Source organism: Neodiprion lecontei, chromosome 3, assembly GCF_021901455.1.
Source record: "Neodiprion lecontei isolate iyNeoLeco1 chromosome 3, iyNeoLeco1.1, whole genome shotgun sequence".
Taxonomy (NCBI): Eukaryota; Metazoa; Arthropoda; class Insecta; order Hymenoptera; family Diprionidae; genus Neodiprion; species Neodiprion lecontei.
The window spans coordinates 28,222,208-28,249,964 of NC_060262.1; the positions used below are offsets into that span (position 1 = coordinate 28,222,208).

A 27,757-nucleotide genomic window follows, 5' to 3' on the forward strand; every position below is an offset into this window, starting at 1 on the left:
TAAATCCGTCACACGTACGTGGCGATGCAAACAATACGCCTATAGGATAAAAACGTACTTCCGAAATCAGTCCTATTCAAAACAAGTTCAAATTTTGTCAAGATTCTCACCATGGTCAGCGCCAGCGACAAGTTGCGGTCACTACAGCGAACTAACAACCAGAGAACCAGAGCTAGGAATCTAGAGAACGGAAAATAGCCACGGATGGCCTTTCGAATGAATCGTGAAGTTATCGTACGTTCGATGGTATATTATCACTCATTTTCAAAATGGCTGCGAAGAGTGGTGGTGTGGTCGAGTGGGCCTCAATAATAAAGCCTATTTTAGCCGCATCTTATGGATCATTCAATAAAAACGAGATCATTGAGCTTGTCAAAGCGATAATCAAAAGGTGAGTAAAATAGTTTTCATAGTCAGGTTAGTAATAACGACGTATCTGCCGTCTGACTGATCAACCAAGTGACAGCACGAAAATGGATACTTGCCGTATCGAGCGTATTTTTATTGATCAAAAATTTTCTATTATTTCGCAGTGATGCTGAATTTTCAACGCACGATGAACAGTACGATGCCTTCTATACGTCCTTTGCAGCGCTGGCTGCTGATTATATCGCCGGAAGCGCTAGTACATGTGAGTTTTACCAGTCGCCTAGCATATTAATACCTGCAAATATCTGTCTAGCCAAATGTCTTGCACACACATACATCTACATGCACGATTGCTCGTCGCATACAGGAAAAATGTATAGCTGCACGAATAGTTCCCACCCTCACTTAAGCTTGCATCTTGTATTAGTTCGCTTTTTCAAATGATGATAGCCTGAAATACCACTCGTTAATAACATGGTCAATACGCGTCTGATAAGTTGGAAAATGTTGACGATTTCTCCAAAGTTGATATTTGTAACGTTATTCTAACAAAGAATTGAAAATAATTATTACATTGCTATTCTGGAATTACTTGAGAAATTTTGCAGTTGAAAAATAAGTCTGCTCTATTTTATTTACGCTGCTATATATTGTTTACTGCATTGCACACTATTCTCAAGTAGCAAATAAGGATGATTCATGAAATTCCACCGTCACATTAATATTACGAACTACAATCTCAAGAAATTTTATGTTTCATAACCAACGATAATGTGGTATGCCTAGTTTCAGAGTACGCAACAAGAAACAGCAGGAAATTAGCTAATGCAATGGTTTTTGACAATACTATTGAATCGCATTTTCATAATGATACTCAGAAAAATCGGAGCTTTTTCGATTCCAAAAGCTTGCTAATGCTAAAGATATTTTTTCTAAATGCTGCTCAAATACACTGTATAACTTTATGTTCCTGTGTACTTTTTTTTTCTTGACTCATACCCCTTAGAACACACTCTGACATCAATTTTCTTATTTTACAGTGTCGAAGAGTCAAATTCCTACAGTTTGGCAAGCATGCAGAGTGCTGCTTACCTACTTGATCGGGAGATTGCCTCAGTCACAGCTTGCAGATGGGGCACCGACCATCCTAGTTACAAAGCAGTTGCTCCTTCCTATCCGTGCACTATGCATGGGACAGTCCCTATTGACCAAAACAGAGGAAATTACACTTATCGCTATCATGAAAAATGCAAAATTGCCCTCACACATTAAAACATCACCTTCGACTGGAGAAAAAGAAAGTTCACCTCAACCAATCAAAGAGTCGAAACGAGCTCGTAGTGATCTCTCGAGCAGTATTCTTGAACAGCTGACTACACCCCTCCAGGATTTTGTACCTAGTGTAAATATTGCAAGCGAGGCAACGTCGAATACGGCAAATAAAATTAATTCAGAGTCAGTTAGCAATGACATTAATGCAGATGCCAAGGTCAGTTTAAAAATTTATTTGCTAATTGAGATTCTGCAATAGAAAGTTGCATGTAAATTATTGTTTTACAATGGTTTTTTGACGTTTGTATCATAACTTGATACATAAATGTATGATGTAATTCTTTATTTTTAGATGCTATTCATATCCAACAACATTAGCACTCTTCAGAGCATGGGTGCAGGAGACACACTGCTGGATATGTGTACAAATCTTCCATACTTATCTCGATACACACGGAAGTATCAAACTTACCTAAACAGAAAAGGATTTTGTCTTCCGTCCAATCATTCTGAGGCCCATACAATACGGCACAGTTTACACGCAGTTGTAAACGATATCAATATCGTGCATAGTCTAGTATCGCTGCCCGTTCTTGAGCCATTAACATCAGCCAAACTTGAGAAATTGTCATTACTGACAATGTCCTGTTTGTATTGCTCAATTGCTAATGCCACGGCATCAAGTATTGTTGGGATAACGAATGCAGTATCTCCGAAATGCAGCACTAATACTTCAGCAAATCAGCAAGGAAGTCAAAGTGGAAAGAGCACAGAAGAAGAATATGACGCGCTGGCTATTACAGTTGTTGAAAAGAGCTTAGAAATTTTCGGGATCGTTTCTAATGTTATTAAATACAGCACACGTGCTGGTGGACATGTAAGATAATTTCAATGCAAATTTTGCATCGTCTTAATGAAATAATTACTTTGAAATAATTTGTGAAGAAGGTCGAAATGGATAGAAGATTAGATTATTTCCAATGTACCATGGAAAGTTTATTGTGAATGACTACACTGTCATGTATCTTCTTTTTGATGGAATACTTGCTTAATTTCCATACCTGTTTCAGATATTACAAAATCATCTCCTGATTGGGGTTTGGTTACTAGTAGCAGGTTTGCAAGCCCAGCTTTCTGTAAGCAGTTTGAGCACGGCTGATAAAGGAAAAGACGAAAAGGGCAAATCACCGAGCAAATCAAGAGACGGAACTGGTCGTATAAACTTAATGAAAGTGTAAGTTTGTTATATCAAAATATTGTATCAAACATGCATGTTTTCTTCAAATGAAGTGGAAAATGAAATCTTGTTTTCCTAGACAACAAGGATTCGGTGTTCTTTCTGTGGCTCTTGCCTCTCATGCTCTCACTTTAATGAGCGCACTATTAGAGGATGTCTCAGTGGAAGCAGGACCGGACCGTCCCCCAACTCCTGAACCTGCACCATTGGACATTTTAGCTGTTGCTACAGCCTTGCAAAGAGCTGTTACTTTCTTGCAAGCGGCACCACTGAATCATCTTCTCTTTTACTTGGCTACCATCAGTTACAGAAAGGTGAGGTTTAGCTTTGACTAATCTCAGATAATTTGCAGTGTAACTTTTTCTGTAAATATTTTACTGATATACTATTTACACTGTGTTCTAGTAAAATATTTCTCTTCAAAACCCTGTACTAATTTCTTAATTTTTCCTAAACATTGTATAATAATTTGAAATACAATTGTACAGATTATTCAGTATTCAACTGTAAGGTATGTGCATGTATATTTTTTTTGCAATTGAACTTGAACATACTTTGCACACCCAAAACGGGAGGTCTTCCATTTTAAATGTGTCATTTGCTTACTAGTACTGCTTTCAAATAAAAGTCAACAGCAAGTACAAGATTCTGTTGTTCAAACTGGCATTCATACATGAGAATTACTGTATTGTTCAGAATATAAGCGGAGGTTTTTTTTCGTTGACAGCACCCACCAAAATCGTGCTCGTCTTATACATGAATTCATCTTATATGTGGGTAACTAAGAAAAACACTTAAATACTATCCCAGAATTGGAGGTCGCCTTATATGCAGGGTTGTCTTATACTCGAATCAATATAGTTTATTTTTTTTAGTCTCAAGCTGACTAACTGGTTTATTATTGTTCTATTATCATAGCGTTTTAAGATATCCATTTTCAAGTACGAAGGCCGTAAATGCTCGCTGAAATATAATTATCCTAATAGAAAAAAATATCGACAAATTATTTTTACAGGCATGCACTCTCAAAAGAGTTCAAAAACATCCATTTGAAGGTGATACCTTGAGTCAATCTGATTCCACTACTTATTATGAAGATCTTTTGAGTTGTTCAGATGAAAGCTCAACTGATGAAGGTAATGTATGCACACTCAATTGACTGTATGCAGACTGTATGCAATGTTAGTTGCATATAATTCTCTGTACTCCACATTCCCCACTGGACGATTTTTTAAAATCAACGTGATGAATAGAATGTGCTTAAAAAATACCATTTAATTATAACTGATTCACAGTTAATATACGCTTTTATAGTGTTTTATCATTTAACAAGATGTCCATCTTGATCAGAATTGTTTCAAATAATTTGTAAAAAATAAGTATACTTGAAAATAATTTAAAAAAAAGATAATTATAATTGTACATTATTATCATAATATACAATTATAATAATCATTTTTTAAAACTATTTTTAATATAATATAATATACAATTATAATAATAATTGTTATTAACAGTTGGCAATTTACAGTTTGAATGTGAAAGTATGATATACGAGATTCATTTTATCAAGAGAATTTATCTCATTGCCAGAGTTGACCTTAACTTTCATTTTTGAGTAAATGAAACCTCATGATTTGTACTTTTTAAACCTATTTTGCCAATTCGTTGCTGCTATTTTCAAAGTGTGGTATACCATAAAGAAATAGAACTACCAATTAACGGCCTATTGTTTCATGAATGTACGTTTTCACGATTTAATCACGAAATCGAATTATTTCAGAAAAAAATTTCGCACTATCTTATCTGTAAACTTTGCAAGTTATTGTAAAGTGAAACATGGTAAAGTCTGGAATCATACAAGCTTGGCTATTAAATTGATTCACCAAAAATATATCTTGCAAGTTTTTCCGTGCTATCATTTCTAATCAGTAATCTCAACTCTTGTCCTGTCTGTCCACTTACTAACGCTATGGTGTATGTTCACCACGTAGAACAAACTGTTATGTCGGTAGAGGAGGACAGCGAACCTATCCTGGGACTCTGGTTTGAGGAAACTTTTGCGCCGTCCGATGGTTCACCTACAAGTACAACCAAAGAACCGAATAATGAGACGAACACTGAGAGAACTACAACTGCAATTGTGCCTGACAATCGAGAGCCTCACGGAGTATGTTTATGTGTACCTGCAGAACTTAAAACAATGTGCATGATTTACTGAATACATTTTCACATATTCTTATTCCGTTATTGCAGTACATATCTTTGGCAACACAAATTTTTCAATTCATGAACCAACACCTCATTGGCAGTCGGAGTCTGTACATTCGGGAATATGTTGTGCACGGCTTAGTGGAACAGCAAATGGTTATCCTTGCAGCAATCATTAGAGACTTGGACCATGAAACTGCTAGAACCGAAACAGGTATTAAAATTTTGTTTACCTCAACTTTCAGGCACAGAGCATAGTTTACGCTAGTAGTAGCAAATTGAAAATCTCAAATTTGCTCTGAGTTACTTGACGTGAAAATAATCCACTAATTATGTAATTTTAAATATGTAATTATTACAGGAACTATATCAGTCTTCTATGGAGCTACTTTAGGCGCAATGTATTCTGAGTTTTCGCAAGCCCTTAGCCGCTACACTCATAATTTACTAGCCCGGAATACTCTCAGCGAAGCACTGCAGAATACTTTGCTTCATCACTTAGGCGTTAGTCCTTGGTCGACTGAGAATTCCACGCCATCCTGGCCACTGCAAGTTTATCCCAGAACCTTGAGTGTTTTGGCACAGGTATTTATTCATTGTTTTTAGATCGAATCATAACATGGTGATCGCCTAAGTTGTGTCTATTAATCACTACCACTATTCTCGTCAGATTTTATTGTTGAAGCCACAGTCTGAGAAGGAAGCTGCCTGTATAAGCATTTGGCACAGACTGGTTACGACCATGGTTGAAAATGTTTGCAATCCCCCAGCTACATTTGAGACTGAGAATGAGGGTGAGATAGCATCTTTGGTTGTCTGTTTTTGCTACGTTTTTCTGCTCCAATAATTTTTAAATTTTTACGTATTTTTTTTAGATTTAAACGTAGAGCACGCTCAGCTTGTACTCTTTTTGTTTCACTCATTGAACCTGATGCAAAAAAAATCCGTGCTACTGGTGACTGGAAGTGGAGCTGTCCGATGTAGCGAAGCGGTCAAAATTCCCATGAAGGACTCGCAATTGTTACATTTATCTCGGTTACTGCTTTTACTTGAATACATGATGAAACATCTTTATGACGCTCCGCCAACACTACTTGAACAGGTAAACAGTGAAACTATGGACATTGTTTCAGTTTAATATTATTCTCAGATATTGAGGAAATGCCATACACATTGCTGCATCTGACAGTTGAGCTTTTTTGGCTTGCAAGTGCCAACCGATGTTAATCTATCTTTATCACTTTCACTTTTTCCGTTTTTCTCTTTACTCGCAGTCACTCTCTTATAATTTTCTAATTCTTTCTGGTGATTAACATTAACTTGTCAGATGCTAGAACAATCTGAGTTTACTAAAACTTAGCGAGATAACAGGGCCACCAGGTTGAAAGTGCCAACTGTGTGGTAGTAATCACCTCGTACATTTCCATAGGTAAACATAAATGCAATAAATCGGCTTGACCGAGTCATGACTGGGCAGTATGTGTTTTATTTTTTTTTTTTTAGAATCATCTTCCTTTGATTCATGCGATATTACATTTGCTTGAATATTAGTAAACTTTAAATTCAAATTTGATTTTATACCTGTCAGGTTCAATGGAACTTATTCTCGGCAACGAGCTTAGTCTCAGATGCTAAGGAAGGAAACAAACAAGCATCCAGGATATATACGCCTTGGAAGGAAATTGAAGATAACTATCGCAAATTTGGCCCGCAAGATGAATTTGCGATGAAGCCTCGCTTTTACAACCTTACGGCAGCAGATTTCAATAATCAAGATACACCAAAACTCGATGGATTGGTAAGTGCTACCTATACTCGAAGTTCATGATTTTTTGTTTGGTACTTGTTACATGCAATCTTTCATTTGACAGGCTTGCAATTTTGTGCTTGGAACCCCAGATAAATTAAAGTATCCACTTCTTGTTGACGCCTTGATTGACATCTTGAATGTGATCAATCAAACAAGCATGCTTCAGAAACCAGCATCTGAAAATCAGGATAGAATGACTTTTACAGGATTGTGTGCGACACAGTACTGCTTTTCAATCTGCTGGAGGTATGTTGACTGAAATACAGCCGAAATAATAGTTATTATTGTAAACAATTAGACATAATATGATAATGAATTTGTCTATATTTGATACTATAGGTTGCTTCTAATGTTGCCACCTTCAACACCATATATGGACAAACTTGCCTTAGGTGAAGAGATTCCAGCAAGTCCAATGCTCCTGCATTCTCTGGTTTGGGGACCTAGAGCTGCATATAAAACATTTACTGGATGGATGAAGGTGAGTTGTTATAAATAACTGGTAAAGTCTTAAAATTTTCTCATCGCATTATCTGGTTGACATGAATGCCAACTCGATGCAATTTGTCTTTATGTGACAACACTTGTTTGGAAAAATAGATATTTATTAAAGAAATTTCATTTTTGTTTCACTAAAGCGAATCGTTTTGCAACATCTGCTAACAAAATCCAGTGAATGTTAATTTAAAGTGGCAGTACTGTGTTTAAATTTTACACATTTTTTTTGGCCTGTGCAGAGCCTTATTTCTGTGGAATTCTATATAAATATTTCTTTCTCAACAGGATTGTTTGGTAAAACAAGGCATGTATACCCAATACGCTGAAAACCTATTAAAGACCGTTTCATCTACAGTTAATTCATTAAAATATGATGTCACTCTGGCAAAAAGTTGCATTAACACGTTAAAACCCGAAATAAATCCAACTGATAAAATAATGTCAAGAGCATCTCTACCAAAGCTTAGCTCGCTTTATATTCTGGCTGCAGTAATTGGAAAACTACAAGTTCTCATGGATGAGAGCGTTTCTAAAAGTCCATCTGACAATATTGAGGCCTCCAAGTAAGTGCTTAGTATATACTCAAATTTATTATTTCGAATATTTTTTTTTAATGCTATTTTAATTTGCCAAACACTTTCTATTTCATTACGAATTTTACAATTTTTACAGAAGCCCTCAGACACCGGAATCTATTACATCTAATATCAACAAAATGGTCGTGGACATATTGCCTCACATTCTATCATTGACAGAGGCTATTTTGGCTTCTTGTAGATCTAGTCTTCTTTATCAGATACACGAAGCTTCCGAACCAGCTGGCAAATATACACTTTCAGACTATTTAGTCTTGGATGGAATTATTTGTATTGCTGGCGGTAGTTGGGCTATGGAACCTTCATTGGTATCTTTGTTACCAAACAGTGTTCGAACTGTGCTAGATAAATGGAAAGCTATAAGTGTGCCAGACGTACCATGGGTAATTAAAACTTCAATTCCTAAACACTACTATCAACGTATTAAAAGTATTACAAATATGGATGGTTAGATTATAATTTTTCATCTACTGAAAAAATCAACAAGTCTTATTCGTTTGGTAGTTAACGAGACTAAAGTTTATTGCGTCGTATAGAAATTATAGGTTTCAGAATTTGTAAGACGGAAATTTTTCAAAACTTGTAAAGCTTAATCTATAAAAAACATTTGTGGCTGTATCTTACCTAGCAAATTTCATTTGTTATTGCAGAATACCTATGCAAATGATATTATACCAGCGGAAAGTTATATTCTGGCAACAGTGAATCATCATATTGGTTCACTATCAGAATATAGCACTTTCTCTATCAATCCTTCGCTGAAAAATTTACTTCTTGCACTAGTCACTTTCATCAGAGAATACATTATGTAAGTTGAAATTTATAGCACTCAATCAATGCTAAGTTCTGTTAACGGGCGCTTACTTTTGTTGAAACTATTAAGCAAAAGACGTCAATTACAATTTATTTTCATAGGAAAACTCCAGAGTCGTCAGAAATTCGGTCTCGGGCTATGGACATTCTGATATCTCTGACAATGGATGTGCGTACTGAATACCTCCAGGAAGCAGCATCCCAAACATTGGGTAGACTTATCGGTGACTGTGAAAATGAAGCTAGACAGCTGCGTGAACATCTGTTTGTACTGAATCATACCTATAATTTGATCGTCGAATATACTAGCAGCACACAAGATGTCATCAAGTAAGAAATTTTATGCACCCTTTTGTATACTGTGTAAATGTATACAGATGATCATTTTCAGATGATAATTGAATAAATTTTTCATTTTAGTGTTTCCATTGATGAAAAAATCTTGAAACAGTGTATCAAATACTGGGAGCAACTCTTGGATAAGCCAGTTGGATGTAAAGCATTAGATACATTTTTCACTCCAAACACAAACACTACTCTGGTTTCGGTTTTGTTATCTGTTTCCTCGCCCCAAGCCTCACAGCAATTCAGTACTGATGTTCTTCACTTCTTCGTCAAACTTTTCAAAACAGGTAATAACATTTGTTCACTTGGTTGGATTTCGATCAGAAATTTGTTTAAGCATCTTAAATTACAGAGACTTATAGTCTTACACTTTGTAAAGAAAAAAAAGAAAAATTTAGGGTTTCACACTTTCAAGGGGAACATTTATTTAAGTTAAAATATATTGATGTGATTTTAGCTGAAAAATCAAGTGACAGTTCTTTGGAGCGTTTATGCAGTTCGGTGTCAAATCTAGCCAATGTTGAAAGTGAAAAACTACAGGCATGGCTGCGTCACGTTATATTAGGAGCAACAAGTGTTTCACCTAGTGCATCATCCACTAACGTGCAAACGCCCACTATAATTACTGCAACTGCGTGAGTTTATTTTAAATATCCCTCTTCTTCAGAGGAAATAACATTTAGACTTCCAATTGCGAATGCTACACCTCGTTATTTATGCATGATTTTCTAATATCACTATATCATTTAACATATTTTTAGATTGGTAGCGGTCAGTGCTAATGCCGAGGATACTCAAAAAACTGATGAAGCTAATAATGCTCCTAATAATGAACAGAGTCAATGGACAGTAGCACAAGTTGCATCTACAAACAATACTCAATCTTCCAGTTCCACCGACGACCAACATATAATGCATGAAAATAGTCAGCTACTGCAAGCTCTTACCAATTACATAGTAAAAGAAAATAGGTTCGTAATTATAAATTTACTTGGAGTAAACTATCATTTCATGTCAAATTTTTATTGTACCAATTATTATTAATTGCTCTATACAGAATTAGCAGTTTACACAGAAGATGTATAAGCACACATATCTTTGTACAATGAGATAAGAATAGTACATCACATTTCTACATTTTCAGCAGTGTCAGTGATAATGTCTCTGTAACCATTTTGCAAGCTTTAATCCCACTGGGATATCACATTTTGTCGCCAGCGATTGAAGGTATTGGATTTCCAGAATTGATGCGCGTAATGTCTACCTTAGCAGACGCAGGATCTCACAAAGGACACATCTTGTTATTTAGCGCTGCTACTGAATGGATTGAACTGTGGTAAGTTAAATTACTTAAAAATTTAAAGATACACTTCGTTAATTTTGACTAAAATGAATGTTGAAATGTTGGAAAGATAAAATCTGTATGATTTTTTTTTTCTCGCACACTCCCTTAAAGAAAGCTGTTGATAATTAAAAATTTTTATTTATGAAACTCAATTAATGGATAGGAAGTACATTCTAGAAGGTATTAGAAACAATTTACTATTTTCCAAATGATATGAAGTGTCAACTTGAATACTTTACTTATGAGTTTTCATTCCTTGACAGTTAAAGTTGTTTGTAATCAATTGGTGTTTCAATCAATATTTTGTTGAAAGCACGGACAAAAAGTGTTTGAAATGATGGAACAAATATTTCTTATTTACAGTAAACAGCAGCTGACGACAAAAGATCCACAAACTTTTGATAAACCAGTACCCTATGTAGAGGCTGGATGTTGCGTGTTAAACTATGTCGCAGACATAGTCGGAGCAATTTGTCCTCAATCGGTGCAGGGTCAAGATCGAGCAACAAGTCCACCTTGGGATGGTGTAACGTCGCTAAATGATATTACCGATAGTGATTGGGTGGACGAAATTACCCATGACGACGATGATAGTGCAGGCGAGGACTCTGATGAGGATAGTCTTTGTAATAAACTCTGCACGTTCACTATAACGCAGAAGGAGTTTATGAATCAACATTGGTATCACTGTCACACATGTAACATGGTGGATGGAGTTGGTGTATGTACAGTGTGTGCCCGTGTCTGCCACAGAGGTCATGACATTACTTATGCCAAGTATGGAAATTTCTTTTGTGACTGTGGGGCAAAAGCTGACGGGTCCTGTCAAGCTTTGATTAAACGTAGCCCTCAAAGTTCTGAACATCAAGTCACTAACACTGACATTTACAATAATACTGGAACTTCTACTGAGAGTAATACGCTTCCTCCAAGTAGCTTGAGACGTCGAGGTTCCAGTCCTGATCAACCTCACGATAGACATGAACGAAGTGAACGTGACAAGCAAAAACTTCTTGCTCTTGCAAATCAACTTGGTAAGATTTATAACCATTGTACATTATTAGAATGTGATGTCAATGAGCATTCCATATAATTTGATAGGACAGTAGACTCATAAAAGATTATGATATGGATTATTACTTCTGTATAATTTATCAAACAGAGGGTAGCAAGGATTGGGTGCTCTCACAACTATCGAACAGCGGATTGGTTTCTTCACTGGTAGAGCTCACACGAACTCTAGTATCAGCAGTTGATGCCTCTTGTCAAAAAAATTCTGCAGTTGGCTGCCACGCTAGAGCTCAATTGGCTCTTAGACAACTACACACTCTCGACAAGAAATTCGAACATACTGATCAGCTCATGGTGCGTATATTTTATATGTGTAATTGCAAAATTAATTAGCATCCTATGAGTGTATAATACATGAGTACACCCATATTCTTTTTCTTTTTTGCTCCATATAAAACAGCTCCCAACATTGGGATCTCAAGAGGGAGCATTTGAAAATGTTAGGATGAATTACGGCGGTGAGCAGGGTCAAACTATAAGGCAATTACTATCAGCACATTTAATTCGGCGTGTTGCTATGTGCTGTTTATCATCCCCACACGGAAAGAGGCAGCATCTAGGTACACGATCTAACATTTAGATATTTTATTTTCACTAGTTGATAATCCTAGAGGTTAGTTTTAATTTTCGCCTTATGGTAATGAATAAAATCTAAATTTTGCAGCAGTCTCACACGAGAAAGGGAAAATCACAGTGCTTCAGTTGAGTGCTTTATTAAAACAAGCTGATTCGTCTAAAAGGAAACTGACATTGACTAGACTTGCATCAGCACCCATACCTTTTACTGTTTTGTCAGTGACCGGCAACCAGTGGAACGAAGATTTCTTGGCTGTTTGTGGTCTTAAAGATTGTCACGTTCTGACATTCAACAGTTCTGGAACAGTATCCGATCATTTAGTATTACATCCACAACTCGAAACTGGAAATTTCATCATTAGAGCAATATGGCTTCCTGGTTCACAAACTCAGCTAGCCTTGGTTACAGCTGACTTTGTGAAGATTTATGACCTTGGAAAAGATGCGCTAAGTCCGCAGTATTATTTCCTTGTGCCAACTGGAAAAATAAGAGATTGCACCTTTATACACACAGAAAATGACATATTTCATCTACTTTTAATGTCGTCAGCTGGTTACATTTATAGCCAAGCCATGGATGAAGAAAGTTCTGCCAGACATGGACCATTCTATGTTACGAATACACTCGAAGTTTACCATTCCGAAATCAAAGAAATCAACGGCCAAGTCGGTGGTGGGGGTGTTTCCATATATTATTCACACGCCTTGCAATTGTTGTTCTTCAGTTACTCGTCAGGCAAAAGCTTTATAGCACCATTGAAATACATGGATTCGGATATTACCGTTGTATTCATGATCAATTTAGCTAACAACAAATCAAATGGGAACAAATCAAACAACAATCAGCCGCAGCCGTTATATCAGTGGAGCGAAGTTGCTAACCATCCTGGAATTGTGTGTTCCGTCTTGCAAACTAGCAACAATCCAGTAATTCTAATGATCAAGCCTGAAACTGTGATGATACAGGAAATAAAAGTTATACCAGCCAAAGCTAAGATTATGGATATGGTTGCCATAAGACACCCAAGCTCAAATGCCGAGCATAGAACTACTTTAATCCTACTTTGCGAAGATGGTAGCCTCAGAATCTATATGGCGGCTATGGAGCAAACCGGATTCTGGATGTCATCCAGCGTTCAACCAATTAGCACCATGACTTCCATGAAACCAACCAGAAAGAAGAAGTCCACCAAAACTGGAAAGCCCTCGAGTTCAGTTTCATTTCCGATTGATTTCTTTGAACATTGCCAGGCGATGAATGACGTTGAATTTGGCGGGAACGATCTGCTTCAGATATACAATGTAGCTCAAATAAAGCATCGATTAAACACTACTGGTATGTATGTTGTTTCAACAAAGGCCATGGGCTTCAATGTTGAATGTACCAATAGCGATGCAACCTTGGTTATGACTGGTGTAAGAGTTCTACTTGGAAATCAAGATGTCCAAAGAGCTCCGTTATACGTTGAGGTAAAGTTCCATATAATCATTGCAATGCTTGAAATTATTTGCATTATGTGACTATGAAATACTTACCAGAAGTATTCATATCTCAACAGGTCTTTGGACGAAGTGTACGAACAACGTTAACTCGAAGTCGATGGTTTGATATTCCACTTGCCAGGGAAGAAAGTTTGCAAGCTGATAAAAAGTTAACCATTACATTCGGTCCTTCTCAGGATCCTGAAGGCGTCATTATGGTGGATTCCATCAAAATGTTAGTTTTTATTATTATTATTATTATTCTAAAATCTTACAGTGCTCTAGAAATATTATCGATCCTTTAAACATGGTTCCCAAATGTTCTATAACTACTGGAAATCATGTCAATATCGGTTTTCATTTAGTTTCATACAAACCCATTATATTAGACTCTTAAATTTTATTCTCATGTTCATCATTTTCAACTAGTATAAATAGTTTGATGATCTTGACATAGATTTAAGGCCCTCATTCTATAATAACTTCTATAATCTGGTCTTGTTTCCTGTAGCTACGGGAAGACAAAAGATGCATTTGGATGGCCAGAAGAACCAGAAGAAATCTCTTCTGGACAATCAGCACCTGCTATTGCTGCGACTGGTGTTTCGACAAGTAACGAAACCGAAAATACAGTTGTTTCACCTGCACCACTAACTTCATTGGACAAGTATGTGGCAAAAGTTATCCAGATACTTTGCACAATTAATTGTCGTTTGTATTAACTTTCTATCCTCTTTTTTCCAAACTTTTCTTAGCTCTCATGTCGCATTTTAACAATTACTGCCCAGATTCCATATTTAATGAATGTGAACTGGTAAATCAAATTTTTTAATTTATGAGTCACGATAGTATTTTATAAAAATTTGATAGAATTGAATGATGATATTGCAGTATCTAACAAGTATTAAACCTTACGATTCATTAATATGATTCTGATGTACATGTCTTCTTAGTTGAGTTACATTTATATCTTTCATATTTGCTGCTTATTTGCATAACAAGCTTGTGTGGCATAATTTAATTTTTATTTATATTATTGTGCATCAGACCACCAAAGGATGATTCTGTCAATATAGAGAGGTAAGAAGTTTAAAATACACGGCTGAAATTTCTCACTGCCTTCTAAATACATTCAATACACTCCTTTGGATTTGTGTTATTAATTCAACATAGCGCTATAATATACGATTAAAAACTTTTGATTACAGAATGGTATCGAGTATTCTCGAAGTATTGGAATCGTCCTTCACACTAATGTCAAGCGACGACACCATTTCATCATTGAGAACAATGGCAGTTGAGGTGGCTACCAATCTTTTAACTCTACCAACTCCAGCTCCGGTTCAAATGCACACTGTAGCACTGCTCGCTGCACTACACAATACCAAAACAGCATATCACTCCTACAAGGTAAAAAATTGCAAAGCAAAAAAGTAATGATGTATTTTTAACACAGAATCTATATTCATTCATGAAACATCTTTTATGTGTACCGTTTTATTTAGGACCAGGCATTATTACTACACGTGCTTGAATCGCTCAAAGCAATGCGCGAGATTGGTGATCCAAGAAATATTGATGCTGAGAACTTTTACAGACTTGTTCTTATTGTCAGAAGCATCGCCGTTGCTCGACCTTATAATCTCGCCAAATTTGCTGATCAACATGCACCAAAATCGTTTGATGAAGCTAGTTGTGAGTCAATTTATTGAACAGCATCTGTCTTATAGTTAGTGAGCAAACTAACTAGTAAATTGAAATTCTTTAGGAAGTTATCAGATGGTTAAAATCTTTTGCCAATGCTATTGTTTACCTTTCAGTGGTGGTTTTGGAACAAGATCGTCTCGGCCCACCTAATCGCGTAAATGCCAATGCTAATCAGCATATAGTAGTTCAAATTATGGATGTTCTGTGGTCTTTACACATGACTTATCCTAAAAATATGGCGTTAGCACCGGTTGTAGTGCCAGGCCTAACGCACACGGAAGCCACTGTTCATGCAATTGTCGAGATCATACATTCGTTCACAATATGCGACGTAGAGGCAAATACACCTTTGGCTGCTAAGCTCTACATTCAACTGCTATTGAATTCTGACACTCTAGTCAGCTTCAGTGCCAAACAAGCAATAATCAGGGTCCTGCGACCGAGATACAAGAGGCGAAGAGTATATATACCAAGTCCACCACATTGCAGTACTCCAGGTAAGCGGTCTCATGATTTGAAATCGTTTCAGTTTTCTCGGATTCATAATATATGCATTTGTCTGTATTATCCATTAATTCCAATGGTCTTGCTTAAATTGGAATTCACGCTTGCTTCTGTAGGAGTAACTACCGACAATGAAGAAAAACCTGCTCCAGTTTCTTCCCAACCATCCCAAGAATCAGGAGAAAATGAACAGCAATTTGAGGTCGAAACTGTGGAACCCATGGGATTATTAGGCGCTGAAGGTAACCAAATACAAGGAGGTCCCTCAGGTCGTGCTGCAAATGCATTGGAAGCCTTGCTTGGCCCGGGCGGATTTCCCCCAGTACTCGACATCCCTCCCGATGCCGATGACGAGACAATGGTGGAATTGGCAATTGCTCTCAGTTTACAGGCCAATCTACAACCTGGCTTACAAAGCTTGCAAGCTTTGGTGGCCGAGGGACTTGCACAAGAGCAAGGGTCTGCTCAGGTAAAAAAAAATTTTATTGTGTTATCCTGAGTAACAGTCTTTATAAGTTAAACTCGAAATCGAAGGGTTTTTTGCCCATTCTACTTGGAAGTTACAACTGTTTCGCCATTTCAGGGACCAGAAGGAGGTCACTATTCTGATACGACTGCTTCTGCTGGAGGATCAGACGATGAAGGTTCTACTGCAGCTACAGACGGTAGTACGTTGAGAACATCTCCTGCTGAACAAGTAAGATTACAAGAATGTTCATTATAATCGAATAGCTTTGGTCTATAATTAATTTTCGGAATTTTACCACAGATTGGTCTATTGCAGGGTGGCAGCGGAGGCAGCAAAGGAAGTGAAAGTGGGGGAAGCGACAGTGGTGGCAGTGGTGTTGACAGCATAATTGGAGAACACAATGTTTCTGGACGTAGTTCAGCTTATGGGGAAAATGCACCAGACAGTATGCCAACTGTAGGACAGCCTCCGCGATCCGAAACCAGTTCCCTTGGAGCTCCTAATACTTTTAATGTAAGTTATTACTTGTTGTGCCATGTATAAGTTTGTGTTCCTACAGTGAATTAGTATAATATTCAAAGAAATTAATTTCTAATTCATAAATCTAGCGTTGAGAAGAAAATACTTGTTAGAATATTTCATCCCCTGAACCACAACATTTGAATTCAAAGTTAATAAACATTTCTTCAAGTTTATCTCTACTCCATCATTGAGATTGATAGATAATATGTAACTTTCATTGTCATTTTTTATCTTTTCATGAAACACTCTAAAATACAAAAGTTACAGGCATTCAAGTTTCATTGTTATATCACCATTTGGCAATGTGACAATATTATTCAGTAGTCAAAATCTGGGGAATAACTCATAATTTTAAAAATCTAAAAACCGTTGAGTACTAAACTTGGATATGGTTCACTCAAATATGCAATAAGAAAAAAGTCAAAAATGAGCTCGTTGCTTTGCTATCCAAGCAGCATGATTTGTAGGTATTTTTTCACAGTCTCAATAGGACCTTCAATTTCATAATCTATAAATTTATAGGTATTCGGTCAAAATTCATCATTTTACATTAAATGTTTTAGGCAAATGAACAAGAAGAAGGCACTGAACCGGAGCATGGTACAGAGCAAGAGAATGAAGTAGTTGGTGAAAATACGACCAAACTTCATTCGATACGCCTATTGTTATTGGACAGACTTGTTCAATTTATACCCCACCTTACTAATGTGTCTGGTGTACTGGCCATTCCTTTCATGCAGGTTAGTGAACCTAATATATATGGATACATATGTATATATTTTTTATAATATTGAGATTCTGAGTAGTTTTACAATTTTGACTTGATAATCACAGGTAATATTAATGCTCACATCCGATCTTGATGGCCAAGACGAAAGGGACCGAACCTGCATTGAGAACTTGTTAAAGGCACTTGTTAAAGAACTTGAGATGGATAAACCTGATACAACCAATATTTGTCAACGCAGCAGTAAGAGAGAGGTTCACCTCGTGATTATGCGACTTCTGAGTGAGTATAAACTATGATTTGAAAAAAATAATAATCAAAGGCCGATTGTATTGAATTTGACTGCCTAGTATATGATTAAGCTCAAAACCTTCTAATTTATATTCCAGGTGTTTTAATGTCGCGATCAAAATATAACAGTAAAGCTCAGATCGAAAATCCAAACTTTGTTTCTCAGACGACAGCAGCAATTCTAAGCAAAGCTGGAGTGATTGATTACTGTTTGACACTGTTGAAGTCATTGCTCGAATACTGGAAATCGTAAGTGTTGTTTTTTTTTCTTTTCCTTTCTTTTATTAATTTAGAAAAAATAAAAGAAAAAAAAAATTTCCGAAATGAAAAGTATTTCTGGGTAAGTTGTCTAGTTTAAACAATATATACAGACTAGAGATATTGCTTCCAGAACTACAACTGAAGAATCTGGAACTGTGATCGGCGGACAATTGCTGAAAGATCATCTAACTACTTTACCTCCAGACATGTCTCCATTCTTCCTGCGCCAATATGTAAAAGGACATGCCAGCGATGTATTTGATGCATACCCTCAGTTGTTGACTGAGATGGCTCTTCGTCTTCCATATCAAGTTCACAAATATGCTGAAAGTAGCACGTCTCAGCCTGCATTTGAGCAGGTAGATCTCCAATATGATTGCAATTTTTTAAAGAATGCAAGAAAGCAACTGAAACTTTCACTTTACCTAATACAATACAATACATTATAAATATTGTTAATTCCATGAATATTTTTTTTAACTCCTTACCGATTTACGTTATCAAGCAGGCCTGGTACTTCTATCTTTGCGAATATATGATGTCGTATCAAACTCCGTTTGTGCGGCGTCAAGTACGGAAATTGCTACTCTTTATTTGTGGTAATAAGGACAAGTACAGACAGCTTCGAGACCTGCACGCACTGGTGTCTCATGTACAGGTAAATAAATATTTCTTCTTATTGCATAATAATCTTTCGAGAATATTGGAAATATTCTTTATGGACTTGTTTCTGTTCTTCCAGTCGGTGCAACAGTGCTGTAACACAGGAGGTTATGATCCGTTGCAAGCTCGACCTCACTCTATCACCCTGCCTTATGACTCCCTTGTAGAGCTTATAGAACATCTAAAATGCTGCGTGGAGATAGCTACGAGCCGGACTGGAAACTGGCAACGGTTTTGCTTAAAACAAAATACTGTGCTTTCTTACTTACTAACAGTTTCAACATTGTTAGATGAGGGGGTGAGCGCAACAGTATTGCAGTTACTGCAGTGTGCCATATGTTCGTCTACTAAGTCTAAAGATGCTAAAGTAAAAGTAAGTTTCTCTTTTCCTTTGAATTTTCAACAAATGAAGTGAAGTACTGTGACATAAGTCAAGTTTTTTTTTTTTAACCATGCACAGTCGCACTGAGACGATTACGTCTCAAGCGAAATATCACTTGGGAATTTTTCTAGCATTCTCGCTCAGTTTACAAATGTGTCGTATAAAATATAATAACTGTTGTACTCAAATAATCGTGGATTCACATTCTAAAAGGAGTCAAATGTATTCATGAATTTAACACGTTGAAAACTGTACGTGGACGTTTTTGTCCTAGTGCGACCAAGAAAGCAGTGAATTTACAGCGCGACTGCGCAGGGTTAAATTGAACAGCAATATAAAATGTGCAAAACCTTTTTTCAATGTGTTCAGGAATCTAAAACTGTAAGTAACACTAAAGAACGACGTGACCGTGAAAAATCGGAAGACTCAGATACTGAAGCCAAGTTTGAAGAAACTCAATGTGTTACCTTGGTTGAACAAATACAGCAACAAGTTTCTCCGGGTCTACTTACTAAGTTTATACAAACGTTCCTGCTAGAAACCAATAACACGAATGTACGCTGGCAAGCACATTCGCTTGTATTGGCTATTTATAAGTAAGTCACATTATCAATTCAGTCACTGTAAACTTATGTCACGTCATAATGATATTGTAACGACATTCGATTATTTAATATTTTGCAGAAATTGTAACCCAGCGAATCAGGAAGCGCTACTAGACCTTTTATGGCGTTTATGGCCACTGCTTCCCGTTTACGGCCGTAAAGCGGCACAATTTGTTGATTTATTGGGCTACTTCTCGCTGAAAACACCCCATACCGGCAAAAAGATGCATACGTACATGGAACAAGCGGTTGCTGTTTTGCATGCTCAAAATCAACTCCTTTCGCGACATCCAAATGCAAATTTGTATGCAAACTTAGCGCAATTTGTTGAATTGGATGGATATTATCTGGAAAGTGAACCTTGTCTGGTGTGCAATAATCCGGAGGTCCCATTGGCCACGATCAAACTCTCGTCCATCAAAGTGGATTCAAAGTTCACTACGACAACGCAAATCGTGAAGCTGGTTGGCAGCCACACTATTAGTCGCATCACCCTACGAATAGGTGATTTAAAAAGAACAAAAATGGTTCGGACCATTAACGTATTCTACAATAACAGATCAGTGCAAGCTGTTGTTGAATTGAAGAATAAACCAGCCATGTGGCATAAAGCTAAAAAGATCACACTCGCTCAAGGTCAAACTGAGATTAAAATGGAATTTCCTTTGCCAATTGTTGCCTGCAATTTAATGATCGAATATGCTGATTTCTATGAAAACATTCAAGCCTCTTCAGAGACTCTACAGTGCCCAAGATGTTCTGCAAGTGTTCCAGCAAATCCTGGAGTTTGTGCCAACTGTGGCGAAAACGTATTTCAATGCCACAAATGTCGTGCGATTAATTACGATGAGAAAGATCCATTCCTGTGCCATGCCTGCGGCTTTTGCAAGTATGCTAAATTTGACTATACACTTACTGGTAGACCTTGTTGTGCTGTTGATCCTATAGAAAGCGATGATGATCGTAAGAAAACAGTAGGTACAATAAATACACTACTAGAAAAAGCAGACAGAGTATATAAAACATTGATTTCAAACAAACCAACATTGGAGATGTTACTGGTTAAAATTTCCGAGCACCGATTAGATCGCGGTCTTGAAGATGGAGTCCAGGTTTCCGGTAGTACTCAAGTTAATCGAGCCATTCAACTACTTGCTCAGAGATATTGTGGCGAGTGTAAAACTTCCTTTGAAGAGTTGAGTAAAATAATTCAAAGAGTTCTTGCTTGTCGGAGAGAGCTGGTGGCTTATGACAGAAATCAACGAGATCAGACCGTTACTCCACGGGCTTCTAGTCACGCATCTACCAGCCGTGGATCTTCCAGAGAAGAAACAATCATCCCTCCTATGGGTCGATGCTACGGATGTGCATCGGCTGCCACAGAACACTGTCTAACACTTTTACGTGCACTAGCCACGAATGGGGCTGCAAGAGAAGTATTGTGCAAACAAGGATTGATCCAAGAGCTTGTTGAAAACAATTTGCGCAAAGGCACCGTACAAATGCAAGAAGAAGTACGCCAGTTACTATGCCTTGTAACCAGAGATAATATGCATTCTACTAAAGAGCTGTGCACACTCCTGACAGGTCGTATCACAATGACATTGAAAGGTCGTGTCGCAGCATTCGACTTGGCCTTAGCAGTTAGACATGAAATGGCACTTTTAGCTGCACTTATACAAAAAGAAGATGCATGTTGGGAGCAAAAGTTGCGTTGCGTCATGCAGCTATTCTTGATGGCTTGCAAAGATTCAAAAAGTCCGGTTGTCATGGAAAGCATAATTTTGCCATGCTTGAAAATTCTACAAGGTCTGATTAAGCCTGATCAACCTATTTCAAAGAAAAACAAAGTGAGTGATCACATATCCTTTCTTGTTTCACTTCATTACTGAATGCTCAACCACATAACATATTTCAGTAACTATAGAACTCGTATGTTTTTCGCAAATATAATATATTCATTGTTCAACAGGATAAGACTATTGATTCGCTAGCAACTGTCCAACCTCCTGAGGGGGTGAGCATTGATGTTGGAAAATGGTTAAGCGGAGATCCAAAACATTCATATTCTGAATGGCTTCAACGTATGCCAGCCAAGAAACCAGAACGTCCTCCAAGTAAACCGTTGAAGAAGGTAGACATATACTTGTATAATATTTTTTACTTGGCAGACTCTATTTGAAAGAAATTAAGGATATCCTATACATTTTTTTTATAAAACTATCATGTAGGAAACTTAATTAAATGTTGAGAAAATTTTCAAATATTCTTCATCCTACAATATACAGGAAGAAGCTCGTGTGTTATATTTGATGGAGAAATACGGTCATCGCTGGCACTATCGCTGCATGCGTCTGCGAGGTATACAACCCTTAAAGTTGGCTGATGGAGCATGGTTGAAAGAAGTTTTGTTCAACCCAAGTTCGAGGCTAGCCCGACAGGTAGCATGCAACATGGTCGAGAGTCTTTGCCAAGGAACAGAACGTAAAAAAGAAGTTCTCGTTCTTCTGACATGCTACTTAGAAGAATTGCGCTCTGCCGGTGAAAGTAGCACTGAATTTCTATCATTATATCAAAGTCTGATCCGACAACCGCCGTGGAAACAGTTTCTGGCAGTACGTGGAGTCATGTCTCTTCTCGCCGATCTTCTTACTCGAGAAATTGAAGAGCTGCATCATCTAGAAGAAACCACGTTAACCAGTGATCTTGCTCAAGGCTATTCCTTGAAAATGTTGACTGAACTCCTAGCTACGTTCCTGGAACAAGAAAATATTAAACAACAGTACAAGGGTCGCCTAGTAGGAGCCGTACTCAATGGATATTTGTCACTGCGCCGTCTTGTAGTTCAACGCACAAGGCTCATTGACGATACCCAAGAAAAGTTATTGGAACTCTTGGAAGAAATGACATCTGGTATTTAAAAATAACTTTACTTACTTGCTGTTTTACTACAGTAAATCACTTGGTAAATCGAATGATTCTACTGTTTTTTTTTTTTTTCAGGTACAGAAGCGGAAACAAAAGCTTTCATGTCCGTGTGTGTTGAAACTATTCAAAAATACAGCATCTCAGATGTCCGGACACCTGTTTTTGTATTTGAACGTTTGTGTTCAATCATATACCCTGAAGAAAACGATATTGGCGAGTTCTTTTTAACCCTAGAGAAAGATCCTCAGCAAGAAGACTTTTTACAGGTAAATGATGAACATCATCTTAATCAAAACCATCCGAAATCAATTGATGTATATAAGCATTGAACATGATTATTGATTGTGAATTGTTTTCTTGACGACAATTGTATTATTCAAATATGAATTGTTTATTAGGGACGCATGTTGGGCAATCCATATAGCAGTCTGGAGCCAGGCTTGGGTCCCTTGATGCGAGACGTCAAGAATAAAATCTGTCAAGACTGCGAACTTGTTGCACTGCTTGAAGATGATAATGGCATGGAACTTTTGGTGAACAATAAGATCATCAGCCTTGATTTACCAGTAAAAGATGTATGTCAGCTTTATACATACAATCAAAATATACACATATCAAACCCTAAGCTTATGACACAGAAAATATAAATGAATCTCTATTGTTGAAGTACCCTCGTCATACGTGAACTAACTGAAGAATGAAATTTTTTTTTCTCCTCAGGTTTATAAAAAAATATGGGTATTAGAGGGTGGTGAGTGCGATGCAATGCGAGTTGTTTACCGTATGCGAGGACTTCTTGGTGACGCAACTGAAGAATTTGTAGAAACGCTGAATGCAAGCAGCGAACAGGAAGTGAATAACGAAGAAGTCTATAAAATGGCCAATATTTTAGCTGACTGTGGAGGTCTCCAAGTTATGCTCGATAGACTTGCGGCCATTCGGGATGTCAGTCGAGCGAGGCCGCTTCTTCAGGTCCTCTTGAAATTATTTAGATTATCTGTAAAGGTCAAGAAAAATCAAGAAGTACTCAGCAGACCTGAGGTCGGTGCCGTTACGGTGCTTTTAGACGTACTTCAAAGATGTGTTGTCAGTGAGCCAGACAAGTCTCAAGCTAAAGTCACTGAACAACTACTTGATGTAAGTAGTACCGATATTCTATATCTGAATCCTGTATCCAGATATAAATAGAAATTTAAAAAAAAATAATACTCGATACATTTTCAAATTATCCAATTTCATCTTTTTTTTCCATAGATTATGGAGACGATTCTAGCCAACGCGGCATCTCAGCCTCTGTCTGCCTTTGAAGCATTCTCTCGAACTCTAGGTGGACCTGACCATGTCAAAGCTTTGTTATCATGTACCCAATCAGCAGCTGTCAGACAAAGTAATAATGTACTAGTACATCTGGCACGAGTGCTGGCGGCACTCACATATGGTAATCAGGAGAAAATGGCTTTGCTTTGCGACTATTTCAAGCCTGTACTGGATTTCTATAAGTTTGACTTCGAACACACATCCGAAGACGAGCAAAAGTTGGAGCTATTCTGCATTCTTACACAAGGGATTGAAAGAAACGCTATCGGAAATACATTAAAAGACCATATAATCAACATGGGCATTGTGAAAGATGCTCTGGAATACATTACAGTGAGTTATTATGAGAACACTTGTATAACTTTTCGGTTTATGAAACAATTATTGAATTCAAATGTTGAAACGTTTTATTGCAGCTACATGCTCCATGTGTCAAACCAACCCTCTTGCGTACAGACAGTGATGAATTGAAAGAATTTATCTCCAAACCTGCCCTTAAGTACATCTTACGTTTTCTTACTGGTTTGGCAACTGATCATGAACCGACACAGGTAATTGTATTGTGTATTCGTTATTAATATGCTTTGATAAATGTTGCAATACATTTACATTGTATCCCAACCTGACTTTACAATCGACAATATTGAAGTGAATTTAACTCTTCACAGCTGGCCGTATCACAAGATACAATTCCTATAATTCATAGACTTGAACAAGTCTCATCTGACGAACATGTTGGTTCACTTGCTGAAAACTTATTAGAAGCATTGCGTACCAATGAAAGAGTAGCTGAATTGATTGAGGAAGCACGACAGCACACCCGTAGTGAAAAGAAACGAATGGCCATGGCGATGCGCGAGAAGCAGTTAGGTGCTCTGGGTATGCGAACCAATGACAAGGGTCAAGTAACCGCTAGTGGTACTATTCTTCAGCAGATGGAAGATCTTGGGGATGAAACTGGCCTCGTGTGTGTGATTTGTCGAGAAGGCTACAAGTTCCAGCCTGCCAAGGTTTGTATTGGAAAGGTTGAGATTAGATGTCTTTGTATTTTGCTATATTATATGAGGTCGATTGTACAATCAAATGCGTGGTTCCAGGTTCTTGGTATTTACACGTTTACGAAACGCTGCAACGTGGAAGAGTTTGAAACTAAGCAACGGAAAACAGTCGGGTATACCACAGTAACTCATTTCAATGTGGTGCATGTAGACTGCCATATGTCTGCTGTACGACTAGCACGAGCAAGAGACGAATGGGAAAGTGCCGCATTGCAAAATGCAAATACTAAATGTAATGGACTCTTGCCTCTGTGGGGTCCTCAAGTACCGGAGTCTGCCTTTGCTAGCTGCTTAGCTAGGCACAATACGTATCTACTAGAATGCACTGGTCATCGAGATATATCTTATACATCTACTGTCCACGATTTGAAACTACTATTGTTACGCTTTGCTCAAGAAAAGAGTTTTCACGATGATACTGGTGGAGGTGGGCCACAGTCGAATATGCACGCAATTCCTTATCTTCTCCATATGGCTCTTTACGTAATCAACACGTGAGTTTTGTATTATTGTGTTGAACGTACAGTATTTCTTGATTTTTGTAAAACTTTCAACAATTGATGTTGGCCCAGATTTATTGCTATTATATTGTTCAATCATTGTTTTCAGTACCAGGTCATCCGCCAGGGAAGAAAAAACATTAATCAGCTACTTAGAATCTGCACAAAGTCCAGCGTGGCTGGAGAGTTGCTATGAAGCTGAAGGTCCTCTGTATCAGTGCACTCTTTCTCTTCTCTTGCTGTCACATACGCGATGGGCACAACTACGACTTTCTCATTTACGCAGGCTAATTGTAATGGCACATCAGCGACATGTTTCACCCTCATCATCGAACAAAACTATTTCCGATACAACGGTAAAAGATTACACCGTCTACAAAAGTGCTTTGATTTTCTTCGGGCTTATCGACTCGATCTACGCAAATCTCTTCAAAGTAAGTTTTTAATAATTGCATTAATTTTGCAAATAATTTTAATATATTGATTCATTGCGTTATGGATTCAAATTTTGGAGAATTTGACTCGTACAACTGACGATAAATTTGATTCACAGAAAGTGATTGTGTTATCTGATGATCAATGGCCTGCAACTTTGGCTGAGTATATAAGGCATAATGATGAGGCAATGCTAAAGGCTTCTGACCGAATTCTAACGACATATCGGTTTGAATTGTTACCATGCGCTTCATTTGACGAGTTTTGTGATATTGTTGGTAAGTAAAGTCTCTTTTTATTAGAAATATAAAAATTAAGATTTGCAGGCTACATAGTGAGTCCCCTATTTCCCTGAAAGTATCCTATTTTTTTCCCCCTGTAAGCATTCCTAGACTGAAGGGTTCCCCAAAGTGTATCCCAAGACAGCAATTTTCCCCTAAAACCCCCCTATTTTTGCCAGTTGATTCCTTTTTTTTCGTAAACTAAAATGGACTGTAAAAATCAAATTGATGCTATTATCCGAAAATTTTCATATTCACAGGGGATTTTATTTTTCTGTAATATAAACATATTTTTGGGGTATTATCGAAAAAATTCCAAAATGACCAAAATAATGGACACCCTAGTATGTATGTTATTTTGCTTGATTTGGTCAGTACTATGAAAAAATATTGGAACCCTAATAACCACACACATATACACACACCCTATTTTCATAAAGCTTTCCCCTAAAATTACGTGGCTTGAGCACTGTAAAGTCTAAATCTGACGAGATGAGTGCAACTAAATATTTTTACTAAACTATACAGAAATTCTCATCTTGAGTAACCATATCACGTCACTACATGAGTAGTGATTACTAACACATGAGGTGGTATATTGCTATTTACTACATGGTGAAATAAACTTGATGCATATGACCAAGTATGAAAAATGATGCTTGATAATAATATGATAGGGAAAGCAAAAATATATTTGACTTCAAGATGGGCTTCTGCAAAATGCCTAATGTTTTTTAATTACAGGTTTGCTTGGAGAGATTTCTGATCCTATGACGTATATGGCAGATTTATTGCGGAGTTTAGCCTAAGTTTCGCAAACATACCACCACTTTTCGCTTTTTTGACCGATTTAAGTTTTCTGTAAGTAGATTAACCTTTTTAATTATAGATATACACACGAACTATAGATAACCAGTCTCTGCAGAAAAGGAAATACCTAACTTGTTTGTTTATCACTATGAAATGTTTCATTTTAGTTTGTTACATAATAAGTTACTATTTGATGTGTTTAAATAATGTGTACCTAACTCTATATTGCAATGTTATTTATGCATAGATATAAAAATAAAGATTTGTGCTTTCGGAAAATTCGATGTAATAAAGCATTTGCGTGTAATATGTGTTCAGTTTACTCTGATCAAAAGTTTTTAAAACAATTACTTTTGGTGTACACCAATGTAACTTTCAACTATTTCTAGAAGCCGCATATCAAGTTTCAAGTATACTTCAAAATTTCTGATGCTCTTTCCGATAGTTGATAAAAATAAAAATTTAACTTCATAAAAATTAAAATGAAATTTAATTCTTAATATTCTTCGCGATAACTAATTGAAAGTAATGAAAAAAAAATTTTTAAATGAACAAACTATTTAAAACTGTTTTCATTCAAAACTTTTAAGAACCTTATGTGAGTTACTATGACTGTATATACGCTATGATTATTTTGCACACTTGTTTTTCTTAATTTGAATTTTAGATTTC

General features: G+C 37.0%; 1 protein-coding gene across 10 annotated transcripts; it reads left to right on the plus strand.

Moving 5' to 3' along the window:
- Positions 1–249: 249 nt before the first annotated feature.
- LOC107223480 (E3 ubiquitin-protein ligase UBR4) lies at positions 250–27,392 on the plus strand. Of its 10 annotated transcripts, none has more exons than XM_046735526.1 (56): positions 250–391; positions 534–631; positions 1,410–1,858; positions 1,994–2,518; positions 2,712–2,875; positions 2,958–3,192; positions 3,894–4,014; positions 4,873–5,048; positions 5,135–5,303; positions 5,451–5,674; positions 5,760–5,883; positions 5,965–6,191; positions 6,678–6,887; positions 6,961–7,145; positions 7,239–7,380; positions 7,683–7,960; positions 8,070–8,376; positions 8,644–8,801; positions 8,909–9,136; positions 9,227–9,438; positions 9,609–9,786; positions 9,913–10,122; positions 10,296–10,487; positions 10,860–11,530; positions 11,659–11,861; positions 11,968–12,127; positions 12,232–13,613; positions 13,703–13,860; positions 14,137–14,292; positions 14,673–14,705; positions 14,834–15,035; positions 15,131–15,320; positions 15,446–15,829; positions 15,953–16,305; positions 16,420–16,533; positions 16,606–16,818; positions 17,391–17,567; positions 17,662–17,836; positions 17,944–18,094; positions 18,237–18,465; positions 18,612–18,764; positions 18,849–19,142; positions 19,521–19,747; positions 19,836–21,606; positions 21,729–21,890; positions 22,045–22,669; positions 22,760–22,950; positions 23,083–23,259; positions 23,405–23,821; positions 23,939–24,334; positions 24,418–24,552; positions 24,670–25,011; positions 25,099–25,553; positions 25,669–25,993; positions 26,113–26,272; positions 27,020–27,392. In XM_046735526.1, the coding sequence occupies exons 1-56, from the start codon at positions 270–272 to the stop codon at positions 27,082–27,084; spliced, it is 15,780 nt and encodes a 5,259-aa protein (XP_046591482.1). In that variant the 5' UTR covers positions 250–269; the 3' UTR covers positions 27,085–27,392. The 10 variants fall into 10 exon arrangements, with proteins under 10 accessions (XP_046591482.1, XP_015518647.2, XP_046591485.1 ...); XM_015663161.2 differs by having other exon boundaries at positions 18,615–18,764; XM_046735529.1 differs by having other exon boundaries at positions 16,621–16,818.
- Positions 27,393–27,757: the final 365 nt, after the last annotated feature.

What these genes read in the sequence shown, in the direction of transcription:
- LOC107223480 (XM_046735526.1), top strand. Translation starts at nt 270, where the DNA reads ATGGCTGCGAAGAGTGGTGGTGTGGTCGAGTGGGCCTCAATAATAAAG. An exon ending in AAGAGCAAGGGTCTGCTCAG is followed by an intron (nt 16,306 to 16,419) that starts GTAAAAAAAAAT and finishes TCGCCATTTCAG; the next exon opens with GGACCAGAAGGAGGTCACTA. An exon ending in AGCAAGAAGACTTTTTACAG is followed by an intron (nt 22,951 to 23,082) that starts GTAAATGATGAA and finishes ATTGTTTATTAG; the next exon opens with GGACGCATGTTGGGCAATCC.